Source organism: Bufo bufo, chromosome 11 (assembly GCF_905171765.1).
Source record: "Bufo bufo chromosome 11, aBufBuf1.1, whole genome shotgun sequence".
Classification (NCBI taxonomy): domain Eukaryota; kingdom Metazoa; phylum Chordata; class Amphibia; order Anura; family Bufonidae; genus Bufo; species Bufo bufo.
This window is the reverse complement of record NC_053399.1, coordinates 92087715-92115395: the sequence shown is the minus strand read 5'-3', so window position 1 is coordinate 92115395 and position 27681 is coordinate 92087715. Positions and strand designations below refer to the sequence as shown.

Sequence of the window (27681 nt, the reverse complement as noted above, 5' to 3'; positions counted from 1 at the left end):
GAACAACAGGATGAGGGGAGTTAATTATTTACCGTATATATTTTATTTTAACCCCTCAATCGACATTTTACTAAGCATTCTGTATTAAGGGAAAATAATACAGTGAATTTACTTTAATGGGGTCCGGGGTTGCTCATCCCTATCATCTTCTAGCAACCATGCGTGAAAATCGCACCGCAACCGCACTTGCTTGCGATTTTCAGTGCGGGTGCAATGCGTTCATCTCACACATTGCACCCGCGTGGAATTCTCGCCCGTGTGAAAGGGTCCTAACCCAAACCCGAACTTCAGTGAAGAAGTCCGGGTTTGGGTCTGGGTACCACACGCCCGTGTGAAAGAGGCCTTAGAAATATCAGGTCTACAGGATCACACATGGTAGGCTTAGATACCCTGGCTCAGCAGACATTCTCACATAGATTAGATACACCAGCTCATGGTCCCTGAGAATATATAGATGATGTAGATATATATCATCAACCCCATTATTCATGATGGCGGCCTTCTTGATTTTTCAGTGGTCACTTTGGAGAGGTGAAGAAATGCAAAGAGAAGAACACAGGAACCTTTTACGCTGGGAAGTTCATCAAGACCCGCAAGTGCAAAGGCAGCCGCATGGGACTTGACCGGGAACAAGTAGAAAGAGAGGTGTCTATCCTGCAGCAGCTAGAGCACCCCAGCATCATGAGGCTGTACGACGTGTTCGCCAGCAAAGCAGAAATGGTGCTGATCCTGGAGCTGTAAGTACCAGAGGACAGGTCCCTCCAGTGCTGGCGGTCTTCATTTCCTGTGGGACAGACGCTTATTTTGGGGACATTTTCATGGAAAATATGTGGCCGGAAGTGTCCTGTAGGGAACATGGAAAGAAGCAGATGTTGCTTTGCTCCATATTGTAGCCATAGTTTTTAGTCTCCTTCCACACAATGACTTTAGATGATGGCTTGTTTAGTGTCAACGTTCTACGAGGGCGCCTCTTGAAACCACTTGATGTAAACCACGCACTGACTCTACCCCTTGTAAAACATCCTGCTACTTCAAAGTACTAAAGAGTGGTCCCCCAACTTGGACCACGACCCACTAGCCAAATTAGAGTGGATGAAGCTCATGGATTTTAGAGGGCTTGATAAGCACTAGGTTCCTCCTTCAAGTTTATGTCCCAGCAATAGGACTCCATGTGGTCACCTAGTCTATTAAAAATAGAGAGGTTGTCCAAATAGGACTGTCCCTTTTCAGTGCCCCATGTTCAATGGGTATTCAAGTCAAGAAATTCCTGTAAGAGAAATCTCTGCGTAGTGTCAAAGGGGCTGGAGTCTTCTAAAAAACAGTGACTAGATCACTATAGCCTACTAGAAGATCATTTTTCACAGAACTTTTCCTTTAAACAGCGCCTATCAGCCGGATCAACCCTACTGAAAAATCCATAATGCCTGGTAGGGTTAGCCCTGCTGATGAAAATGATACCTGTCCTGTGAAAATCGGTTGTGGCGTTCCCAAGAAAAAAAAAAGACTTTTACTCTTTATGCCAATGAGGTCTTGAGTGCAGTGAAGGGTGTGACCACCAGTGGAAAGCTGAGGCGCACCGAAGAGGTAGGCAGGTATCATTTTAATCAGCAGGGTCAACCCTCTCAGACAGTGCGCCTTGTTTTATAGGGTTGATCTTGCTTGCAGGTGCCCTTTAGCATCATGTTGCTGCGATGATAAATCTCCTACTGTATCTTGATAGTGGTCGGAGCTCCGATCCCGCAACGTGAAGTTAAATAGTAAAATTCTGTCTGTCTGCAGCTGCCACTAGAGGGAGCCTATGAGCTTACTTCATACTGGGACCTGGGACAATTTGTATGGCAAGAGCTCCCCCTAGTGGCTCTGCAAAATTGACTTTAGGATACATATAATGAATGGTGAGTTTCACTTTAAAGGAGTCTTGTCGGGGTCTCCAGATCCAGCCAGCAGAATCCCGAGTGTAGAGATATTCCTGGCGTGACTTGTGTATGTATTCTCCGTGGAGAAAGCAGACAGGGCTGTTTACATGTCTTGTGTCTTGTGTGGCTCCAGCTGTGCATTTCAAGTCTATGATAACCGATCCAGTGTCCGGCACCGGTGTAAACACAGGCGGGCGGATCCTTGTTGACACAGCTGCTTGCGGTTTGGGTGGCCTATTTATCATGACCATTGGAAATAACTGAGTTTATTGAAAAACGTGAAGGATGTGTACTTTACATAACGTTCTGTGATGCTAATGTCGTCGTGTGCTCATATCCTCTGTGCTGCTTTTTGTTTCCTTAAAAAAATTCAGTCGTTTCTGAGATACCAGGGTTAAAATCAGTGTCTACGAGCTGTCACAGCTGTTTTCTCTTAATCCTGTCACCTGACAGCTCATGTATAACTCATCTCTGATCTCAAACACTTATTATAGCTCAATTCTTATCAAACTGATAAGAATAGGGCATAAACGTTTATGAGGTCAGGAGATCAGATAAAAGAGCTACACATGAGCTGTCAGATGACGGGATTCACAGCCTGCAAACAGATAGATTTTTAACCCTTGTGTCTTAGAAATGGCCTTTAAATCCTGGAAAACGCCTTTAAAGAATAGAAGCCATTCTGAATACTGACTACTATGCAATAAGAACAAGGTCAGGAAGGGGGTGAATACTTTTACACTGCGCACTGTGTAGCTCGGATGAGGGAAATATATTTGGGACATATATGGCATATTTACCTGGTGTCTCATGAACGGGGCCTCATCACGCCCTGGATAATTAGCACATATGGCTATTTTTGACCCAAGTGAATGGGGCCCTGTTCCCTGCTGATCGCTACGGGGCCCCGTTCTTGAGATAGAAGCAGGGCCCGAACCTATTGGACATTTATGCATATCTACAGGATATAACATAAATGTCTCAGATGGGACAACCCTTTAACCTAGCCTTTAAAGCAAGTCTCTTCTAGACATTAGTCTCTAAGCTGTCCTACCTCATCCGAGCTACACAGTGCGCAGTGTAAAAGTATTCACCCCCTTCCTGACCTTGTTCTTATTGCATAGTAGTCATTCAGAACGGCTTATGTTCTTTAAAGGAGTTTTCCAGGATTTAAATATCAATCTGTTTGCAGGCTGTGAATCCCGTCATCTGACAGCTCATGTGTAGCTCTTTTATCTGATCTCCTGACCTCATAAACGTTTATGCCCTATTCTTATCAGTTTGATAACAATTGAGCTATAATAAGTGTTTGAGATCAGAGATGAGTTATACATGAGCTGTCAGGTGACAGGATTAAGAGAAAACAGCTGTGACAGCTTGCAGACACTGATTGTAACCCTGGTATCTCAGAAACGACTGAATGTTTTTAATAAAAGACCGATTAAAAAATGATTTTTTTAATCTCAAAATGAGTAAAATGCAATATTAAATAACGCCTTGAAGGCGTCCATAGCCTTGAAAACCTATTCTTAGGATAGACCACAAATTGATGGTCCTCTGAAGGTCCTCATCTGAGTATCTGGGCTGTTACAAAGATGGTCTCACTTTCTGGAGGACCTGTCCTGTCCAACCCACTGATTTGAATGGACGCTTGGTAATGCTTCATTTGTCCTGTGGGGGAGCTGCAGGGAAATTAAACACCTAAGTCAGCTTTCTTCACAGATCACCGCTGATCAATGGAGGTCCCTGCAGGACATCTTGATATTAGTTTATATTTACTAGACCCTTGTCAAAAAGGCATTGTCCACAGCAGAGACCCCAGTGGGAGGACCCCTGTATAGGAGCCCACACCTTACCTTCCCCTATGATGAAGTTGTCCATTGCTTTCAGTGGCCTGTCTATGTAGAACGCCGGGACCTTTTAGACTGAGGAGTAGACTTGGCCGATAGTTTGGGGGGTTGAGTACCATGCTGGAATCCCCTTCCGTTTCCATCCTTGACCTCCCTGTCCTCATCCGTATCTGCAGGATAAGAGGAGGAGAACTATTTGATTTCATAGCTGAGAAGGAAGCTCTGTCAGAGGAGGACGCCATCGTGTTCCTGGAGCAGATACTGAAAGGAGTAGCCTATATGCATTCCAGGCACATTGCACACTTTGACCTGAAGGTAAGATCTCCTCAGCCGTCTGACGCCGCTGCTTCCTTTAGTTTTGACTTTTGCCTCTTTTCCCACATCTTTTCCAAATATTTTCAAAGGGATTTTCCAGCTTTATGTAAAAAAAAAAGAAAGCTTAAAGTGGTTGTCCAGATGTAGAAAAACATTTTTGCTCCTTCCAAAAACGGTGCCACTCTTGCCTACAGGTTGTTTGTGGTATTACAGCTCTGCCCTATATATTTCTATGGCGCTAAGCTGCAATACCAGTCACAACCCATGGACTAGTGTGGCGCTGTTTCTGGAAGGAGAAGCCATGTTTTTCTAAACCCGGACGACCCGTTTAATGTTTGTAGAATGAAAAGTTCTGATAATATACTTTGTGTAAGATCTCTGCTTACTGACAGTGAATGGGAACAGTCTTATGTACATAAATATGGGGGCTAAAAACCTATAAAGGCCTAATATTTCTCACAGCTGAGGGTATGCTACGGTGTATCCAGCGTGGACAGTCCTCCCAGAGCTGAACTTCCTGGCATGCTGATGCATTTTTACCTGCACTGATACATTGTAGCAAAATATTAGGTTTGTGCTGCTCACAGACTGGATACAGTTGTAACAAACCTCACTGTGACTGGCTGCCAGGGAGAGCTACGTGAGGGTGGAAGAGAGAAGGAGCCACTGGGTGACCGGGTGACCGAGAAATTATCCCATTGAGAACTAATATGGCTGACAGCGGAAGAAGTTAGGACAGCCACTAATCTTCTAGTTTCCATTTTGGCAAGAGCCACGCTTTAAGGGCGTGTAGAAGTCCACCGGGGCGGTTCCTTCTAACTGTATATTGGACTTTGGCACAGGTTGGTTTAGTCGTTTGGACACAGGCAACAAACAACATTGAACTGTTTGCTTGAGGACCTGCATAACCAGAACACATGACCAAAAGGTCCTGTGCACAAAGCAGATTATTCAACAGTGATAACACAGCTGGCCACCAGGTGGCAGCATAACACTAGCAGTAAAACCGTATCAGGCCTCATGCACATGACCATCTCCATATTGCAGTACGCAAACTACAGATTTTGAAAATACGGATACACTCCGATCAATAGAATTGTCTGCAAAACGGTCAAGAATAGGACATGTTCTGTAATTTGCGGAATGGCCACATGGATAAGGACAGTATACGGATGACATCTGTGTCCTGTCCCTTTTTTTGTGGACCCATAGAAATGAATGGGAAGAGCATCTGACCTGCAAACCATGTGGATCGGATGCAGATCCCCTGTATGGTTGTGTGCATGAGGCCTTAGGCGGTACACTGCATTATGCATATAAAGAGTTAACATTTAACCCCTTATAACCACAGGGGCCCCTCCACTGCCTTACAGGTAGACACCCTCAAAAAGAGTGTAAAAGTCCGCCTATCATCTGATATCATCTGCTGCTATCAGTTATCTCCACTTCTTCCTTCATTAGGTCATTCTGTAGGTGGTTACCAGATTAAAGGTGAAAAGAGTCAAATGTAATAAATGGATGTGTTAGTATCTGTGGTGTCTTCATGGTTAATGGCAGTGAATGGGACATGCGCTCAAAAGCAGCACCGAAGCGAAGAGGGAAAATCTAATTCTTTCCATCTGTCATCATTTATTTATGTCATCCGGTACATTTAATTTTGTCGAGAAACAATCCAATATTTTTGGGTCGGCAAAGCTTTTTCTTTCACCCTTAAAGGAACACTGTCACTGAAAAAAAAAATATAAAAATTGATAAAAAAGTGTCTTCTATAGAATATCTATTGTATTGTTGCCATAGATGCAATGATTATTATAGCAATGGCCAACTAAAACACTCTCAAAAATTATATATTATGGAGGAAAGGGTCCGCAGGGACGGGGCAATATAATTAATATTATAGTAAGAATTAGATATATACCTTACCCGGAAAACAATTCATATATAACACATAAACTTGCAGCTGTAATGTGTGAGTGCCACCTAGTGGTCATACGGAGTCTTCATAGATTTCATGTATTTTTTTTGCCTATTTTATTTAGTGCGATTTATACTAGGAACACTGTATGGAATAAATCACCACCATCAAAATAATACTTGCATCTGATTGTCACTCCCATCATGATGCGGGGTGAAAGATTTTTAAAACTCTAGGATAATAATAATTGTCATTTTCTTCTTCTTCCTTTCAGCCTGAAAACATTATGCTGCTAGAGAAGGACGTGCCGCACCCAAGGATTAAAATCATCGACTTTGGATTGGCCCAAAAACTTGAAGACGGAACAGTATTCAAGAGCCTATGTGGAACGCCTCAGTATATCGGTAATGTACACGTCTCTTTATCCATATACTATTGTCATGCCCTGCTCAGGCTATGTGTGGAGGTCTGACAGGTTAGCAGCACATGTGTAGCCTTTTGTTTTTGTTTTGGAGTTGAGCTATCCGCCTCCCTTCAGGTGCACTGGGTGGGGTCGTTGGTTTGAGTTTAAATTACGCCCACTCCCAGTGTCCTGTGCGGGTTATAGCTTCTGTCTGGCTCAGAGGAAGGAAGGAAGGATTTGCTGTTCCTGCTCAGTAAAAGATAAGTTGGTTTTGTTATCTTGTGATTGTCTGTCTAGGCTGTTAGAGAGACGCCGGCCCCCTTCAGGTTCTGAGGGAGCAGGCTGCCTCTTTCCCCCTTTCACCATCTTAGGGATTTTAGGGAATCTTCAGCCTAGGCACGGGGACACGTTTATTCCCACCTTCAGGGTCTGAACGTGGGCATAGAAGTCTAGGGAGAGCTGGTAGGGATTGTCAGGAGGTGACCTTTATCCCCAGCTTCTTGCCAAGACACTTGTTTGTTGATATTCTGTGTATCTTGTATCCTGTCCGCCGTGACTACTATGTACATATACCACCTTCAGGAGTCACTGGGTTAATCCTCAGCCTGCACCGCTAATCATTTAATACCAGAAGATGATCCAAAATGTAATTATAAGGCCACAAGCCGCCATATTGTTGATCTGTTCCTATGAGCAGCTCCTCATGGGCGGGGCTTTATAAATGTATAAATCTGATTGGAGTTACTTTCTGGATTTGTTCTGTATAATGTGTACAGGTTTTTAGGTATTGTTACTATGTACGGTCCTGGGGTTAATGTGACAACCTTTCATTATCGATAAATAATTCATTAATTTTATGTTTTTGTGGCACAGCTCCGGAAGTTATAAACTATGAGCAACTAGGACCGCCGACTGATATGTGGTAAGTTTTTAGACCTACACTGTCATTCAGTCCTACTAGAACATGAATATTTTTGTACATTTTTAAATAATTTAGCTATGTGGTGCAACTTTATTCTCATCATTTTTTGTTCTTGATTCACAGGAGTATTGGAGTTATCACATATATACTGTAAGTACAAATATTGTATGTAAACACACACCTATATATTTCTAGCCTCAGTTATGGAAGAGAAGAAGAACATGATTTATGCTCCCCCCTTATCACCATGCCCACTCCAACAGGAAGTGACCTGTAGGCGGCCAATCAGCAGCCACCTGACTGTGCCTGCCTCTTCCTGTGCAGATCCAATCCCTGCAGGCGGAGATCAGGCACATCATAGGGCACTTTGTAACCGACCTGGATATGCAATATGCAGCGGGGTTCCCTGACGAGCCCGTGTGTTCTCTTTTTACGGCAGGCTCAGCGGTTTGTCGCCATTCCAAGGTGAGACAGACGCAGAAACGCTAACAAACGTGGTGGCCGGGAACTATGAATTTGATGACCGTTATTTTAAGGACACCAGTGACATGGCCAAAGAATTCATCCAGCAGCTGCTACTTAAAGACCCCAGGTAGGCAATGGAGCTGAGCTGCAATACCAGACACAACCTGTCGATGGGGTGGCGCTGTTTCTAGATGAAAGCAGCAATGTTTTACTAATCCTGTACAACCTGTACTGCTGTAGGCGAATCCCCGACCACCTGTAATATCATGATTATCACGCGTTGGCCCAACTTGGCCATATGCATTAATCTTCACCATGTAAATAATTATAAAATCAGAACTGTTTACAATCCTTTAATGTACTTTTATTCAGTCTCAAACTTCATTGAACCCTTAGTTAGATCTCTGATTGCTAGCAGTGAATTGAAACACTCTTATTTACATTCAGGCTGTGCTGATCATGTCTTGCTCATCCAGCTACTAAGCCTGTTAGCCTTAGGTCCAGCTGGGTGTTTCCAGCTGGGAGTATGTCTCTGCATAGTCTGACAGTATCTAATCAGTGTTTCCAGCAACTGACTGTGCAGAGACACACCACCAACTGGTAACACCCAGCTGGACCTTTTTTTTGTAGACTGCAGGCAATTCATTAGTAAACTTCTAGAATAAATAACAGAGGAAAGGCACAACATAGAGTCATGAGTACAGATGCTCCAGAACTGTTATTACACGGGGAATGCAAGTAGTTACTAAACCAGGATGGCAGGAGAGGTGACCGGTCCTATTTAACCCCTTCCCTATAGCGGCAGTCTGGTCTTTAAAGATGGGGCCCACTTGCGAGTGCAATGGGTTCCATAGCCGTCAGGTTTTTGCTGTTTCACACTAATGTCTGTGATCGGCGATAATGCTGATTGCTAATGTCTGTGATCGGCGATAATGCTGATTGCTAATGTCTGTGATCAGCGATAATGCTGATTGTAGACTTTCAACTCCTCAGATTCTGTGGTCACTTGTGACCATGGCATATAAGGCTGCCCTCCCAGAGCCTGAATGGCTCCGTGCGCTGCAATTGTCTGCTATACCCAGGGTCTCCCTGAAGAAACCCATGTTATTGCATTTGTAGCTCCCATAGAGCCCTGCAGGTGGCAGGGCACCATATGAACCTAGCTACTCTCTTCATTGCAATGTGAAGGATAAGCAATCTAATATTGCTTCTTAAAGCTACCTAGGGTGACATAAAAAAATAAAAAATTAAAAAAGTCTTTTAAAATTCTGATATTTAAAATACCAGAAAATATAAAAATTTAAATCGCCCCCCTCCTCATAATTAAAACTGAACGCCGTTAAAACAAAACCCATAAAACTGTGGCTAAATTGCGTTTTTCTCCAATTTCACCCCGTTTGGAATTTTATCGTATGCAATATTAAATGGTGGTATTAGACAGTACAAGCCCTTATACAGCTATGTGAATAAAAAAATAAAAAAGTTACAGTTCCGGGAAGGCAGGGAGTAAAAAAACGGAAACGCAAAACAGAAAATCCACCGAGGCTGAAAGGGTTAAAGGCGCGGATGTCATCATTGTGTCGCTTTCAGTTGATGTATTCAGGAAGAATCTCTCTTTCTATAGGGACAGGATGACCGCAGTGGAGTGTCTCATCCACCCATGGATTAAGGTCAGTGATGCACATTTCATGCAAAACTTTCTGGTTTTGAAATGGTTTTGTCTGCAGATTGGATTCTGTCCTATGGCGCCACAAGCTGGAAGGGAGGGGTTACTGCAAGGATTTAGTAAACGGTTAATAAAGTGTGTGGCAAGCAGGAAAGTGGGTTTTGGGGAATACAATCCGAAAGATGAAACTGATAACCCGATAAATAGATTTTTAACCAGTGGCTGATGTTCCCTCATTCAGCCAGCAGGTGGCACTGCAGCACTGCATTTATACACTGTGCTCACTATGAATCTGTCCACAGCCACTAACCAGGAAGCAGGCGGCCAATCGGAGTCGATCATCCATAAATATAAAGAATTTCAAAAAGTTCAACGCACGGCGGAAGTGGAAGGTAAGGGCGGAGGAATCGGTGAAGAAATGGGAAGATTAGCATGATATCATATAGCAGGTCGCTGATTCTGATATGGCTGTTTTCCCAGCTCTCGTTCAACATGGTGTCGGCCTGTAACAGACTCTGTAGAATGAAGCTGCTGTGCAACCCTGCGAAAGACGAGGAGGAGCTGGTAAGTGAGAACGCTCCTGGATACGCGCCCCCTTATTACCCTCTGTCTGTGTGCAGCAGGCTCCTGCTAATCCTGTATCTTTTCCTCTCCGAACCTGTACCGGTTTCCTGGTGGGTTTGTGCTAATACACAGCAGCCAATCTGAGCAAGCTGAGCTAGGAGGAAGTGGATTTTGGGCTACATCAGACTCCAATAGACAATGTAGCTAAGCTGAAGTCACTGATCTCACTAGCCACACACAGTGGATGTGAAGCTCCAGCTCCCTCCTCCCGGTTTGTCTTTCATTCAATAGTCTGGTTGCTATGGATACACTGCCTGACAGACTGTGTAGCCCTAGCAACCACCCTGTGTCAGATTACTGAAGTCTACAATTCAATGATATGTTATGATAAAGATACATCTTTCTTCATTCCCCTCCAAAGCTGCTTTTTTAAATTTCTCTGGTTGCCCTTAGAAACAGACAGAGGTTTAGCTCCGTTCTGCTGTCAGACATGTCCTAACCGCTGGGTAAACTCAGGATAGGTCATCAATATCAGATCGGTGGCACCACGCTAATCTGAAGAGGCCACTACGCGCAGATAAGCGCCGGAGCCTCCTCGCAGCTTACCAAGCACAGCGCCATCACTTTGCATAGTGGCTATACTTGGTATTGCAGCTCAGACCCATTCACTTAAATGGGACTGAGCTGCGCCTAGGGCCAGGCCATGTGACCGATGAATGTGACGTCACTGGTGTAGGAATCGGAATAAGCACTCACACAGCTGATTGGAGGGGGATGCCGAGACTTAGGCTCCTCCGCCAATTTGATAATATTGATGACCTATCCTGAGGATAGGCCATAGATATCAAAATCCCGGAAAAACTCCTTTAAGGCCCCATGCACACGACCGTTGTTCCGGTCCGCATCCGAGCCGCAGTTTTTGCGGACCCATTCACTTCAATGGACATCCGTGTGCCATCTGCATCCGTTGCTCCGTTCCGTAGCCCCGCAAAAAAAAAATATAACATGTCCTGTTTTTGTCCGTTTTGCGGGCAAGAATAGGCATTTCTACAATGGGCGAACCTCAAAAAACGGAACGGTCGTGTGCATGAGGCCTTACTGTGTGACTGTCACAATGCCCCACACTCTGGTAACAGGAAACCGTCAGTATTCAGGATTTAGCTTCATTCGATCCAATTACAAATGCGTTACCACCAATTCTGAACTTAACCCTTTCAGAGGCAGTGCGAAAGCGACCAAGAGGATGAGAAGACAAAGCCGGTGGCTCTCCTACGTAGACGTCTTAGCAGCTGCTCTTGAGCCGGACGGTCGGCCCCTCCTCTACGAAGAGCGAACGGTCGATGTCTCCACGGACAATGGGCTGAGGGTACAATCCAAGACCCAAGGAGTCACCCGGGAACTTGGAGACGCGTTGCTGTCGAAACATTAGGGGGCGTCATACATCTCGGTTCCGGCGCCAGCTGAGCTGCCTGCATGTGACTACACTCAACCAAACCAGCATGTGGCATGGCTTAACTCGTGCTGCCAAAGGGACTGTGCGGGCGTCACCACCCCCGGCCGGTCTTACCCAGATATGCAAATATTATGTTAATGAGTTTTTTTTAGGCTGCATGTTGATATGGAGGGGGTGATCTTTACCCAAAATCCCCTTCGGTTATTTAAATATGTCCTCCGACAATAAGCAAGTGCCATCACCTCATGTTGATTTTCGTTATAATCCATTTTGAAGAGTTGTGTGTGTGTTTAAAGGGGGTCTCCACTTTTATCACTTCTGCAACTTTCAAATCTTTGCGTTTCCGTTTTTTTCCCAGATCTCTTCTTGCCCTGAATAGAAACCTTCTTGTTTCGAGATCCGGAGGCTGAAAGCCCCCATTCTGACCTAGCGCAGTCAGGAGGCTAGACCGGATACAATTGTCCCAAACCCTCAGCTGTGAGAATGTAGCAAACCAAGAGAGAGAGAGAGAAATGTTTTCTGATGAGGGGATTAGCTCACTGATACATTGCAACGAGCCTTCAGCTGTGCGGGCAGGACTAGGTCAGAATGGTGCCTCAGCTTCTTCCATTCATTGCCAGCAAAGAGAGATCTTGAAAGGAGAGGATGTTATTAAGCGGCAGAAGTTTTTTTTGTTGCAAGGATTAAGCTTTGTTTTAAAAAAAAGTGGAGGACCCCTTTAAGGTGTGTCATATTTTAAATCTGTTAAAAAGTTTTATATTTGGAAGACGTCTTGCGGTCGGGTTTTCCCTGTATATTCATCTGACTTTTGTATTAAAGAAATGTGAAAGATCGACTTTCGGATGTGCAGACCTATACGTTTCCATGGTTACAGACTACAAACAAAGCCTACGTAGTCTGATCCTGCATTTCCTTCTGCTCCCTTTACCCCTTTTCTTGCGTGACCTGTAGAAAAATGGGCACAGGGAGTGGAATAACACAGGATTGCAGAGATCAGCGTGCACAGAGTTGGTAGGCTACCAGGGTGACATTGCTCTGCATAGGAGCTGTATACACGCAACGATCCATTGAAAAAATACACACATGGTTGCAAAAGTTCACATATCCTTTAATACTGTGTTATGCAGTACCTATAAGACACCACCAGAGGGAGACATAAACATTTCTCCTGCCATTCGCTTCAGTGTGGAAAATCCCAGCGGAGGAAACTGTACATTTTAAAGGAATGTTTCACCTTTATACTTAGACATGGAAGAAGGAGGGAGGCGAGGCCGCAGCATAGCCCCTTTTTTTACATTTCTGACCATGTGGTATATGTTGTGTCCTTTACCAGTGTTTATCCCACAACCATTTCAGTTACATTGTAGTGTAGTGACATACATAGACGGAGAAGGCACTGATAGTGGCAGGTCTAAGATGTCCCAGCAGCACAGAGTATTTCAGGAGGCGAGGGGACTGATCTTATGCGAGTCTGTGAGATGTCCACATGATGGTAGTGAGGACAGGATGCAGGTGACTGGGAGGGTGACGAGTGAGAAGTTACAGACTGATAGGACAAGTTACTCAGCAGCACAGAGTATTTCAGGAGAGGAGTGTTAAGAGGGTGCTGATTTTGTGGGAGGACGAGAGGACAAGGGTGTGGAGGACAGGGACAATGTGGTGATGGGTGGAGAGGTGATCATAACAAATGCTGCAGGAAAAATACATATAAAAGTCATAAGAAGTGAGAGTGCCCCCATAAAGTACCCCATAGTCTAGGAGCCTTTCTATGGCGCTGTATGAGTGTGCTCAGGTTCTGTAGACTGGAGATCACTGAATCCTAGTACATGGCTTCTCTGAATACAATGTCACATCTACGGCATTCACCTCATCTGACCATGTGCGATACTACAGCATAATACCGCTGTGGGCGCGATTCTGCTGTGTGCATGATACTTCTGTGTGCGTGATGCTGCTGTGTGTGATACTTCTATATGTGCACCATACTGCTGTGTGTGATATCTCTATGTGTGCACCATACTGCTGTGTGTGATATCTCCATGTGTACACCATACTGCTGTGTGTGATGCTGCTGTGTGTGATACTTCTATGTGTGCACCATACTGCTGTGTGTATGATGCTGCTGCGTGTGATACTTCTATGTGTGCACCATACTGCTGTGTGTATGATGCTGCTGCGTGTGATACTTCTATGTGTGTACCATACTGCTGTGTGTATGATGCTGCTGCGTGTGATACTTCTATGTGTGCACCATACTGCTGTGTGTATGATGCTGCTGCGTGTTATACTTCTATGTGTGCACCATACTGCTGTGTGTATGATGCTGCTGCGTGTTATACTTCTATGTGTGCACCATACTGCTGTGTGTGATGCTGCTGTGTGTGATACTTCTATGTGTGCACCATACTGCTGTGTGTATGATGCTGCTGCGTGTTATACTTCTATGTGTGCACCATACTGCTGTGTGTGCTGCTGTGTGTGATACTTCTATGTGTGCACCATACTGCTGTGTGTATGATGCTGCTGCGTGTGATACTTCTATGTGTGCACCATACTGCTGTGTGTATGATGCTGCTGCGTGTGATACTTCTATGTGTGCACCATACTGCTGTGTGTGATGCTGCTGTGTGTGATACTTCTATGTGTGCACCATACTGCTGTGTGTGATGCTGCTGTGTGTGATACTTCTATGTGTGCACCATACTGCTGTGTGTGATGCTGCTGTGTGTGATACTTCTATGTGTGCACCATACTGCTGTGTGTGATGCTGCTGTGTGTGATACTTCTATGTGTGCACCATACTGCTGTGTGTGATGCTGCTGTGTGTGATACTTCTATGTGTGCACCATACTGCTGTGTGTGATGCTGCTGTGTGTGATACTTCTATGTGTGCACCATACTGCTGTGTGCGGGATGCTTCTGGGTGTGTTATACTGCTGTGTGGTTTACTGCTTCTATATGTGTGATACTACTGTTTGCGCAATACTGCTTTGTGCGATTCTGCTACTGTATGGTTGATATTGCTGTGTGTGATACTGCTGTGTGGTTTACTTCTATTTTATGTGTGATGCTGCTGTTTTTGAGCAATACTGCTGTGTGTGATGCTGCTGTGTGGTTTACTGCTTCTGTAGTTGTGATACTGCTGTGTGCTTTACAGTACGTTTGTTAATGTTTCTGTTTGTGATGCTTTTCTGTGTACTGCTGTGTGCGATGCTGCTACTGTATTTTAAATCATTCGATATGTTATACTGCTGTGTGTTTGCTGCTGTTTGTGTTGCTGTGCCTGGTAATACTATGGAACAACAAGATCACGCACCACAATCAGAACACCAAATATCATATCCAATAGAAAAAAAGAATCTGCCAGATCCTGCCTTGGTTATGACCTGTATAGTTCATGATGATTATAGAGAGCGTGTAGTGCACGCCTTACGGTACTGATGCAGATTTTGGAGTATGGGGGGTATTGGGACAAAGGTTGAAGATGATTTCTAGTCTTGAGATGTATGCACGTGGGTGTAGACCTTGAAGTGCAGGTATGGGCTGGATGTGGATCCGGAGGTGCTGGGTAAGGATGCTGTGGGTCTTGAGATGCAGGTTGAGCATGGGTGTGGATTTTAGGGTACAGGTCTGGGATAGATGTGAGTCTGGAGGTGCTGGGTGAGGATAGATGTAGGTCTTGAGGTGCAGGTATGGGATGGATGTGGATCTGGAGGTGCAGGTTAAGTAAGGATAGGTGTAGGTCTTGAGGTGCACGTATGGGATTGATGTGGGTCTTGAGGTGCAGGTTAAAGATAGGTGTAGGTCTTGAGGTGCAGGTTAAAGATAGGTGTAGGTCTTGAGGTGCACGTATGGGATTGATGTGGGTCTTGAGGTGCAGGTTAAAGATAGGTGTAGCTCTTGAGGTGCACGTATGGGATGGATGTGGGTCTTGAGGTGCAGGTTAAGGATAGGTGTAGGTCTTGAGGAGCAGGTATGGGATGGATGTGGGTCTTGAGGTGCAGGTTAAGGATAGGTGTAGGTCTTGAGGTGCAGGTATGTAATGGATGTGGGTCTTGAGGTGCAGGTCAAGGATAGGTGTAGGTCTTGAGGTGCACGTATGGGATGGATGTGGGTCTTGAGGTTCAGGTCAAGGATAGGTGTAGGTCTTGAGGTGCACGTATGGGATGGATGTGGGTCTTGAGGTTCAGGTTAAGGATAGGTGTAGGTCTTGAGGAGCAGGTATTGGATGGATATGGATCTGGAGGTGCTGGTTCAGAATAGGTGTAGGTCTTGAGGTGCAGATATGAGGGGGGATGTGGATCTGGAGGTGCTGGTTGAAGATAGGTGTAGGTCTTGAGGTGCAGGTATGGGGGGGATGTGGGTCTTGAGGTACAGGTTAAGGATAGAATTTTAGGTAGAATTTTAGACTGAGTTCATGTTTTGTGTTCAGCTTCTTGCTGCCTCTTCTTGCAGTTCTCTGTTTACCCCAAGCAATTTCATATTCTTCACTTCTGACAGTAAAGCTACCGTCGTGCTTCCAGCCACCTCACTTGTGGTTACTAAGATCATGCTGCCCTCGCCTTGGATTAGATGTTCAGTTTGGCCCCTGTATAAAGGGAAATGTGCCACCAGCACTTCCACAAACTGACTTCATCATGATCATCGTCCTCTCTGGGCCTCTCAATACCTGGTGTGGACATCTGGCAGTTCCACCTGTTGGTCCTGGGGTCTGTGAATTTCCAGGTCAACCTTCTTGGAATGTGGAGGAGCGTCTTCTTCTCTCCCTCGGTGAGGTTTGGGGTGTTATAGGAAGGAAGATCACGGCCTGCAGGCACCAAACATAACCTGGACTGACTGTGAAAATAACCTGAAGAAATTCCCGTAACTTGGCTCCAGAAGAAAACTTCACTTACCAAATCACATACAGTATATATACACACAGTACAGTATATAGCTATACACATACAATGCACTGTATATAGAGTACAGTATATATACAGTGAAATGCACATATACAATATACACCTTGCAGTGCAGTATAACTAATACATACAATTACCTATATATATGTATATAGTATATACCCCTGTGCAGTACAGTATACAATATGTACCATTAGGTATATTTATACATATAGTACATTTATATACAGTATTGCAGATATATACACACACACCATACCATATATACATATATAGTATATTCATATACAGTATAGCACATATATACACACCATACCATATATACATATATAGTACATTCATATACAGTATAGCAGATATATACACACCATGCCGTATATACATATATAGTACATTCATACACAGTATAGCACATATATACACACCATGCCGTATATACATATATAGTACATTTATATACAGTATAGCACATATATACATACCATGCCGTATATACATATATAGTATATTCATATACAGTATAGCACATATATACACACCATGCCGTATATACATATATAGTACATTCATATACAGTATAGCACATATATACACACCATGCCGTATATACATATATAGTACATTTATATACAGTATAGCACATATATACATACCATACCATATATACATATATAGTATATTCATATACAGTATAGCACATATATACACACCATGCCGTATATACATATATAGTACATTCATATACAGTATAGCACATATATACACACCATACCATATATACATATATAGTATATTCATATACAGTATAGCACATATATATAACATGCCGTATATACATATATAGTACATTCATATACAGTATAGCAGATATATATAACATGCCGTATATACATATATAGTATATTCATATACAGTACAGAACATACTGTATATAGTACATATGTATATCATACATTCAAATACAGGACAGTAGACATGCAGAATGCAGTATATATAGTGCATACATATACCGCACATTCATATACAGTACATACACAAAGCAGAACATACATGTTATATTACATACATATGCAATTTAGTGCATACACATACAATACACACATATACATACATAGACCATATTTTTCACCCCATAAGACGCATTTTTCTCCCCAAAAGTAGGGGGGAAATGCCCCTGCGTCTTATGGGGTGAATACTAATTTGTACCGGAAGACCAGGAAGCGGTGGAGGCTCTGTACTCACCGTACCTTGTCCTTGGCTGTCGGCTGTCGGTGTGGGTCGGACGGTTCACAGCACAGCCGGCGGCAGGAGGAAGAGGATCGCGATGTAGGTGAGGAGCGGCGGCGTCCGGAGCAGGAGAGGTAAGTATTTATTTTATTTTATAAAACATGAGGCAATCTGGAGCAATATGGAGATGCTGGGGGCTGATCAGGGGAAATATGGAGACGCTGGGGGCTGAACAGGGGCAATATGGAGATGCTGGGGGCTGATCTGGGGGCAATATGGAGATGCTGGGGACTGATCAGGGGAAATATGGAGATGCTGGGGACTGATCAGGGGCAACATGGAGATGCTGGGGGCTGATCAGGGGCAATATGGAGATGCTGGGGGCTGATCAGGGGCAATATGGAGATGCTGGGGACTGATCAGGGGCAACATGGAGATGCTGGGGGCTGATCAGGGGCAATATGGAGATGCTGGGGGCTGATCAGGGGCAATATGGAGATGCTGGGGACTGATGAGGGGCAATATGGAGATGCTGGGGGCTGATCTGGGGGCAATATGGAGATGCTGGGGACTGATCAGGGGAAATATGGAGATGCTGGGGACTGATCAGGGGCAACATGGAGATGCTGGGGGCTGATCAGGGGCAACATGGAGATGCTGGGGGCTGATCAGGGGCAATATGGAGATGCTGGGGGCTGATCTGGGGGCAATATGGAGATGCTGGGGACTGATCAGGGGCAATATGGAGATGCTGGGGACTGATCAGGGGCAACATGGAGATGCTGGGGGCTGATCAGGGGCAATATGGAGATGCTGGGGGCTGATCAGGGGCAATATGGAGATGCTGGGGGCTGATCTGGGGCAATATGGAGATGCTGGGGGCTGATCAGGGGCAATATGGAGATGCTGGGGGCTGATCAGGGGCAATATGGAGATGCTGGGGGCTGATCAGGGGCAATATAGAGATGCGGGGGGCTGATGAGGGGCAATATGGAGATGCTGGGGCTGATCAGGGGCAATATGGAGATGCTTGGGACTGATCAGGGGCAATATGGAGATGTTGGGGGCTGATCAGGGGCAACATGGAGATGCTGGGGGCTGATCAGGGGCAATATGGAGATTCTGGGGGCTGATCAGGGGCAACATGGAGATGCTGGGGGCTGATCAGGGGCAATATGGAGATGCTGGGGGCTGATCTGGGGGCAATATGGAGATGCTGGGGGCTGATCAGGGGCAACATGGAGATGCTGGGGGCTGATCAGGGGCAATATGGAGACGCTGGGGGCTGATCAGGGGCAATATGGAGACGCTGGGGGCTGATCAGGGGCAACATGGAGATGCTGGGGGCTGATCAGGGGCAATATGGATATGCTGGGGGCTGATCAGGGGCAATATGGAGATGCTGGGGGCTGATCAGTGGCAATATGGAGATGCCGGGGGCTGATCAGGGGCAATATAGAGATTCTGGGGGCTGATCAGGGGCAATATGGAGATGCTGGGGGCTGATCAGGGGCAATATGGAGATTCTGGGGGCTGATCAGGGGCAATATGGAGATGCTGGGGGCTGATCTGGGGCAATATAGAGATTCTGGGGGCTGATCAGGGGCAATATGGAGATGCTGGGGGCTGATCAGGGGCAATATGGAGATGCTGGGGGCTGATCAGGGGCAATATGGAGATGCTGGGGGCTTATCAGGGGCAATATGGAGATGCTGGGACTGATCAGGGGCAATATGGAGATTCTGGGGGCTAATCAGGGGCAATATGGAGATGCTGGGGGCTAATCAGGGGCAATATGGAGATTCTGGGGGCTAATCAGGGGCAATATGGAGATGCTGGGGGCTGATCAGGGGCAATATGGAGATGCTGGGGGCTGATCTGGGGCAATATGGAGATGCTGGGGGCTGATCTGGGGGCAATATGGAGATGCTGGGGGCTGATCAGGGGCAATATGGAGATGCTGGGGGCTGATCAGGGGCAATATGGAGATGCTGGGGGCTGATCAGGGGCAATATGGAGATGCTGGGGGCTGATCTGGGGCAATGGGGGCTGATGAGGCATGGGGCTCTTATCTGAGGCCTGATTGGGGGTCTGATCTGAGATTTTGTTGGGGTCTTATTAACATTGGGGGTCTGATTGCTGGTCTGACCTGGGGTCTAATGAAAAATATTTTTTTCCTATTGTCCGCCTCCAAAACCTAGGTGCGTCTTATAGGGCGAAAAATACGGTCCTTTATTTACATACATACGGTATACACTTCAGCTCATACACATAGTACAATACACATACATGTACTTTATATTACATACATACACATCTCAGCACGTACAGTACAATAGACATATACATTGCAGAACATACGTGTGCTCTATATTACATACACATAGATTGCGGCTCATACAGTGCAGTATATACACTCCATACACGTACAGTACAATACACATATACACTGCAGAACATACGTGTGCTCTATATTACATACATATAGGTTTCAGCACATACTGTACACACTATACATATACATTGCAGAACATACGTGTGCTCTATATTACATACATATAGGTTTCAGCACATACTGTACACACTATACATATACATTGCAGAACATACATGTGCTCTATATTACATACACATACATTGCGGCTCATACGGTGCAGTATATACACTCCATACATATACCATACAGAACAGGACACGATTATAGAGAACTTGAGGCCAGGAATGGGTTAAGTCCGCCCTGTGATGAGTCTCATGTTTCCTGTTATTCGGTTTGTTACACTCACAGTTTTCAGGGTAAATATTTAGTGCAGGACGACCCAAAACAGAGAAGAATGTAACCGAGACCTTCCAGGCCAAGAAGAGCGGACATCTCCCAAGACACCTGCGCTGCAACGGGGGCTCTCCCTGGGAGACGAAGTGACAACTATTTCTAGCACTGCTTTGTGGGTCCAGAATGGTTGTCATTTCCTTTCTCCATTCAACAACGGGGGAATTTTTGGGGTAAAATTTTTGTTGCACATAGCGCCACCTTAGTGTCCTTTATCAGGCCAGGAAACACATAGCTGCTTTCTTCCAGGAATAGCGCCACACGTGTCCCCAGGTTGTGTCTGGTATTGCAGCTCAGCTCTATTGAAGTGAATGGACTGCAATTCCACACACAGCCTGTGAAACTGGAGTGGCGCTGTTTTTTGAAGAAAGCGTACATAACCCTCGAAACATTATGTAGATAAGGTGCCGGTCCGGACTAATCCGAATCCTTCAGGTCTGGATGATAGGATAGACAATCTCCAAATCGGATTGGCCACGTGGCCAGTTCGGGCTGACAGTCAGTTCCGTTCATGTGCATGGATTTCTACAAGCCTCACTGAAATGAATCCTAGATGTCTGCCGTGTGTATGTTCTCTTTGCATTGAGGCATGTCGAGGTGAAGCTCAGCCCTTGAAATTAGCACTAAGGGGCGTGGGCGACTGCCCTGTGGCCAATAAGTGGCAGAGTGGGTTGGTCCAGGTGGCACGCTCAGGATACACCTGCTGTTATATGCTTCACTAAGTCACGCCCCCGACCATACACAGGTGCTGACACTGCACAGCTCAACTAGACAATGTTATGTGGAGACACCTCTAACACCTTGCTGCTCCAGCATCTACTACTACCTCCAATGTCCACACAAGACAGGAAGTGCCCGCATGTGGACGTCTGATCTCCTTTCTTTTTTAAGAATCCTTGGTTTTTAGCAGTTTTATTTTAATATTTTACTTCATTTTAGCCTTACTTTTACTTTCTAAACTGGAGACCTGGGAGATGGAGAGGACAACCCCCCAAACGTGCGTCTTCAATACAGCGTTGATCATCGCTCTCGTGTTTGTCGCAAGTGTGGAGATGACTGATTGTAAGTTTTATATTTTCAAAAGTGGTTGTGATTTTATACCATGTTGCGGCAGATATGCTACCTTTTTGAGATGACTGATAACAACTTGCGTGGTCTACTAGGGCAGCGATCTTCTTGAAGATCAATTATATGAAATATTGGGTGGTGCTGAGAATCTGTCATAGGAATTGTGGTCTTCACAGTTCAACGGATGGTCTTCTAAAAGAGGTGGTCCTTCAGAGATGTTTCACTGTCTATAGGTTGTTATTGAACCTGTTAAATGATGGTGTCCCCAACCAGGCTACCTTTATGAGGGTGGCACTGAGAATCTGTCATAAGAGCTGCGGTCTTCTCGAAAAGGTGGTCTTATAGAGATGTCTCACTGTCTATAGTTTGGTAGTGAACCTGTTGAATGCTGGAGCACCCAATCAGGTCCCCCTAGGAGGGTCACAATTGGTTATATAGGAAGGCACTGAGAATCTGTCATAGGAATTATGGTCTTCTTGAAGAGGTGGTCTTTTACCATTGTTTCACTGTCTATTGGTTGATAGTGAATCTTTTGAATGATGAAGCACTCAACCAGGTCACCCTAGAAGGGTCACAATTGGTTATATAGGATGGCACCAAGATTCTATCATAGGAATTGTGGTCTTGATAACACCATTTAGAGACATTTCACGGTCTATAGGTTGGTAGTGGACCTGTTGAATCTTGGTGCCACCTAACCAGTTTACCTTATGAGGGTAACAATGGGTTATATAGAGTGCCTTGAGAATCTGTCATAGGAATTGTGGTCTTCTCAAGGAGGTGGCCTCTTTGAGATGTATCACTGTCTATAGGTTGGTAGTGAACCCCCTTAAATGATGGTGCACCCAACCAGGTCACCCTATGAGGATCAAAATGGGTTCTATAGGATGGCACTGATATTCTGTCATAGGAATTATGGTTTGGATGAGGGGTCCACTTCTTGAAGAGGTGGTCTTTTAGAGTTGTTTCACTGTCTATAGGTCAGCAGGAAACCTGTGGAATAATGGCGCCTGCAACCAGGTCACAGTGGGTTAAACACTGGTAATTTATAGTGGATGTTGAATGAATTGGCATTCATGGTTTCCATGGACACCGGCGGTCCTTCAGAATCTTCCTAGGCTCTTGTAATAAAGGAGGGGTCTTAAGTGTGTGTATGTGGGGATCACTTCTTCCAATTTAATCTCATTAACCCCTGGTATCTTGGGGCTTCCAAGGTAGACCAGAATGCTCACAATGATCACCTTAGCTTTAAAGCGTCCTAGGCAGGTAACTCGCTTAGGGCTCATGCACACAAACGTATTTTCATTCTGTGTCTGTTCCGTTTTTTTGCGGATCATATGTGGACCCATACACTTCAATGGGTCCGCATCAAAAACAGAAGTTATTCCGTGTGCATTCAGTTTCCGTATGTCCGTTCCGCAAAACTATTGAACATAGTACTGTTCTGTGAAGGGTCAGCTGTTCGGTTCCGCAAAATACGGAATGCACACGGATGTCATCCTTATTTTTTACGGATCCGTTTTTTGCGGACTGCAAAATACATACGGTCGTGTGCATGAGCCCTTATGGAACTGTTTGTTTATTTATTTTTAATTTTTTTCAGAAACAGCGCCACTCTTGTCTAGTGGCTGTGTCTGGTATTACAGCTCAGCCCCATTCCCTTGAATGAAAATGAGCCGAAATACCAGACCCTGCCTATGGATACATGGGTGGCGCTGTTTTTGGACAACCAAAATACATATGTTTTATTCTATTTTTTTTTTTGTGCTGGAATGAAGACTGGCTTCTCCATCCTATTGGAAGACTAATTCCTAACATCACAGCAGTATAGATTGTAGTCTCTGACCTCCTTGTATGCTCTGACAGGTGCCATGCATGCTAGGAGTTGTAGTTCCCCTTCCAACTGGAGAGCCATGCTTTAGGCTAGGGCTACACGACGACATTTTGTCACGCGACAATTTTTATAATGATGGTCTATGGTTTAGCCCTAGCCTTAGACATCCTTATGATCAGAAACCCTCTGTGATCAGGTAGGAAGCTGTATTCAGTTTCTCTGCAGTGGCCTCTGCAGGATGAATCTAGTATTACACCCTGGTCCGTCCAATGAATGGCCAACCTTTCACGGACCCATTGACTTGAATGGGTCCGCGAAAAAAATAGGACAGGTCCTATTTTTTTGACTGACTGGAAACGCGGATCACGGATGCGGATGACAAACGGTGCATTATCTGAGTTTTCAACGGACCCATTGAAAGTCAATGGGTCCGCAGAAAATCACGGAAAACGGAACAATGGACACGGAATAAAACAACGGTCGTGTGCATGAGGCCTAATAGACATAATTGGGGTCATTTATCAAACTGGTGTAAAGTAGAACTGGATTTCCAAAGGAGCCGTCAAATATGAAAGGTGGAATCTGATTGGCTGCTATGAGCAACTAAGCCAGTTCTGCTTTACACCAGTCTGATAAATTACCCCAAATGTCCCTATAGTGTCCACAGCAGCTATAATGTCCCCTAGAGACCCCCAGTAATAATAACATCCTATATTGTGCTCCGGGTAATAATCCCTGTATAGTGTCCACAGAAATAATAGAATTTCCCCTACAGTGCCTCCCCAATAACAACACCCCCATATAGTAATCCCCCCATAGTAATTTGCCCCCACACAGTAATTTCCCCCAAACTGCCCCCATATAGTAGTTTGCCCCCACACAGTAATTTCCCCACACTGCCCCCACATAGTAATTTGCCCACACTGTACCCACACAATAGTTTCCCCCACATAGTAATTTGTCCCCACATGGAAAGTACCCCACACTGTCCCCACATGGAAAGTACCCCACACTGTCCCCACATGGAAAGTACCCCACACTGTCCCCACATGGAAAGTACCCCACACTATCCCCACATGGAAAGTACCCCACACTGTCCCCACATGGAAATTTTCCCCCACACTGTCCCCACATGGAAATTTTCCCCCACACTGTCCCCACATGGAAATTTTCCCCCACACTGTCCCCACATGGAAATTTTCCCCCACACTGTCCCCACATGGAAATTTTCCCCCACACTGTCCCCACATGGAAATTTTCCCCCACACTGTCCCCACATGGAAATTTTCCCCCACACTGTCCCCACATGGAAATTTTCCCCCACACTGTCCCCACATGGAAATTTTCCCCCACACTGTCCCCACATGGAAATTTTCCCCCACACTGTCCCCACATGGAAATTTTCCCCCACACTGTCCCCACATGGAAATTTTCCCCCACACTGTCCCCACATGGAAATTTTCCCCCACACTGTCCCCACATGGAAATTTCCCCCCAGCCCCCCACATAGTAGTCCCTCCCATAATAATTTGGCCCCACATAGTATTCCCTCCCATAATAATTTGGCCCCACATTCCCCCCCCCCCCATGTACTCTGTCTCTTAATATGTCCTACTGTTTGTCCCCCACCCCCCACATGTCTCCCAAAGTAGGCACATAAAATAAAAAAAAATGAAAATCTAAATGCTCACCTATGTCCAGGGCCAGGCGCTTGCTCGCAGAGGAAGGCGGGATGAGGCAGTGCTGTGTCCCGACACAGGCGCGCGATGACGTCATCACGCACGCCTGCGCCGGGATTTCACTGAATAGGCCTGAAGCCTATGGCGGTGATCGGCGGCGGGACAGGGAGCTATGCGCTCCCGTGCCCCGCTGCAGTATGTGGGCGTTCGGGTCGGCGTTGGGCCCCCCAGCGGTGCTGGGCCCAGGGCTGCCGACCCGAACGCCCTTATTGTAATCCGCCACTGGGTGACAACCACTATGACACCAGTACAGACATTTCACTGGTGACACGTCTTGAAAAGCAAATTGCTACATAGAAAGTGATCAGTCAACCTAATATAGGGAGTGTATGTTTAATGTACATACTGTATTCACTGCATTGGAGACCGTGCCAAAAATATTATCTTTTTTGTTGTTTTGATGTTTTACCCAAAACACTAGGTGGCTATATTTGCTGGTCAAGAAGCTGTGCAACCTGCATTTCCAGGAGTCGTTCTGCTATTGTTAACCCCTCACATGCCAGAGAACTAGATGCTTAGGAGGAATGCAGACGTGCTGCCATTCAATTTGGCCCAATAAACACACAACTCTTTCAATTGGTGCCAAACTCGAGCCTAGAAAAACAGCTAATTTAAAGGGGGAGTCCAGTCAAAAATGACGTTCTGATGATATTAGTGGAGTCTATGACCTTGGACTTTCCAGAATAAATAGTGTGGCCGTCATCCTAGGCAGAGCACAACTAATTTTGATAGCCATTTGTTTAGGATGTTGCACTGAGAATTTCAAATATGGCGGCTTAGAGAGGGTTTGGGTTCTCTATAGTAAAGGAATAGTGGATGTCTGAACTTACAGCCCCCACCCAACGTGATCTTCTGACATGTCTATGATGGGACCAAAGAATCTTCATTCTCAGGCTTTGTGGAGTCCCAGCAAATATACACCATTTTTAACTATAATGGCTTAACTGAAGGTTAGTCCCATTGCTAGGATTTGCCAACAATTTATGATCAAGGGGAAACCCTCTGGAACCTCCACCAATTCTGTGTCCCCCAGTGGAGGCCAGATTCCAGATGTTGGATCCCCAATGATCATAAAGTGATGCTGTAGCCCTGAGATTTAGCCTTAAAATCCAGAGGGCAGGAAGGTGACAACCACTGCTCAGGGAGCCAATAATCCTGCATAGTAGTTGTCATTTTTCAAGACCCTCCAGTCTTTCAACTAGACGTTTGGTTTCATTATACTGGAGTTGGGCCACTTGATATTCTCTGGTGGGTCTAAGCTGTGACCTGATTCTAGGAATCCACCACAATTTGATCCATAAGATCCAGCAGAAAACAAACCCTTTTAAAACGATAGTTGAGCTGGGGTTCATCACTTTTTTGGAGTTCTTTTTATAATGCAATCTATGGTGGGCCTAAGGTACAAAACTGAGCTGGAGGGGTACTTGCATCTGGAAACTTGAAATATTTATTGCAATGATTAAGTAGTCACGATAACAGATATTATAGTCAGGAGTGGGGGTACAATGAAATAAAAAATTGTTCTCCAGTCCCATGGTCCTCAAGAACAAGTGGCAATGGTTAACCATCCCTCTTGGACCCAATTTTTTTAATGTCAAGATGGAAAAGAGTTCTAGCCTTTTGATGGTCTCAAAGCCATTGGTCTAGGTATTTTTCCGTCCTTGCTGACCAACACCAGAATTTTGTTTGTATTGGCATTTTGAAATGTGATGTTTGTTTTTGAAGGATCAGTGTCTCACATGAAGTTGGCCAAAATATATAATTTTTACTAGAAGTCGCATGACCTACCAGTAATTTTAATTACAGTTGGCAAATGGGATAACCAGTATGGTTCAAGGCCTACTTTGCAGAGCCGTGATTTCCATATCCTTCACCGATGACCAGCTTCAAACGGCTCCAAGTTGGGTAGATGTCTGTGATTTTAGCCTGTTTTAAATTTTTTTGTGGTTGGATGGCTATGGACCTTAAAATAAAGGATTAATCTATTCTATAGTTCTATGTCCTGCTGGTCAAAAATCATAGGAGACCCTACAAACTGCATGCAGATGTTGAATTGTTGGGATGGGATTGCCTGTTGGGATGTAACTGATGATTTTAGGATGAGAACTTTCCTCAGCCATTTATACATGTTGTAGAACCTTGTATCTGGAAACATATTCCCTGATACTGTGTATGTAGGATGTTCCAGATGTTTCATGTGAATTCATAGTGTCCTAGTGGTCTATCTGCTATCATGATCGGTGTTTCAATTTGTCTAATCACCATGGCACAGACTTGCGCCCATCTGTGTATCCTATGCATTACAAATCTTCATGATGTGCTACCTAGTGGAAAGTTCCTGCATGCAAGTCCTGAAAATGACCTCAGCCCTTGTAGGTCTCTACATAGGAAGATATATATATATATATATATATATATATATATATATATATATATATATATATATATATATATATATATATATATATATATATATATATATATTTACCTTTCTTGAGTCACCATAGGGCATCAAATTTGGCAGATAATTCTATCCTAGAAGCAATGATTCTCTAAAGCTTTATTCACACGTCAGTATTTTGGTCAGTAATTTCCATAAGTGATTGGGAGTCA

General features: G+C 44.8%; 2 protein-coding genes across 10 annotated transcripts in view; both read left to right on the top strand.

Annotated features, from left to right (window-relative positions):
* Nucleotides 1-11957, top strand: part of LOC120982443 (death-associated protein kinase 2-like) — a 53882-nt gene extending 41925 nt beyond the window's left edge. For all 5 annotated transcript variants that reach the window (XM_040412584.1, XM_040412581.1, XM_040412583.1 and 2 more), the window contains 10 exons: nucleotides 516-737; nucleotides 3943-4081; nucleotides 6271-6400; nucleotides 7273-7321; nucleotides 7445-7471; nucleotides 7761-7913; nucleotides 9411-9456; nucleotides 9755-9844; nucleotides 9933-10016; nucleotides 11235-11957. In XM_040412584.1, coding sequence (XP_040268518.1) covers nucleotides 516-737; nucleotides 3943-4081; nucleotides 6271-6400; nucleotides 7273-7321; nucleotides 7445-7471; nucleotides 7761-7913; nucleotides 9411-9456; nucleotides 9755-9844; nucleotides 9933-10016; nucleotides 11235-11315 — 1021 coding nt within the window. In that variant the 3' untranslated portion in view covers nucleotides 11316-11957. The remainder of the gene's footprint in view (nucleotides 1-515; nucleotides 738-3942; nucleotides 4082-6270; nucleotides 6401-7272; nucleotides 7322-7444; nucleotides 7472-7760; nucleotides 7914-9410; nucleotides 9457-9754; nucleotides 9845-9932; nucleotides 10017-11234) is intronic.
* Nucleotides 11958-20478: 8521 nt separating this feature from the next.
* INSRR (insulin receptor related receptor) overlaps nucleotides 20479-27681 on the top strand; it is a 38807-nt gene continuing 31604 nt past the window's right edge. For 3 of the 5 annotated variants that reach the window (XM_040412578.1, XM_040412577.1, XM_040412575.1), the window contains exon 1: nucleotides 20479-21489. In XM_040412578.1, coding sequence (XP_040268512.1) covers nucleotides 21402-21489 — 88 coding nt within the window. In that variant the 5' untranslated portion in view covers nucleotides 20479-21401. The remainder of the gene's footprint in view (nucleotides 21490-27681) is intronic. The other 2 variants (XM_040412576.1, XM_040412579.1) reach the window with 2 other exon arrangements.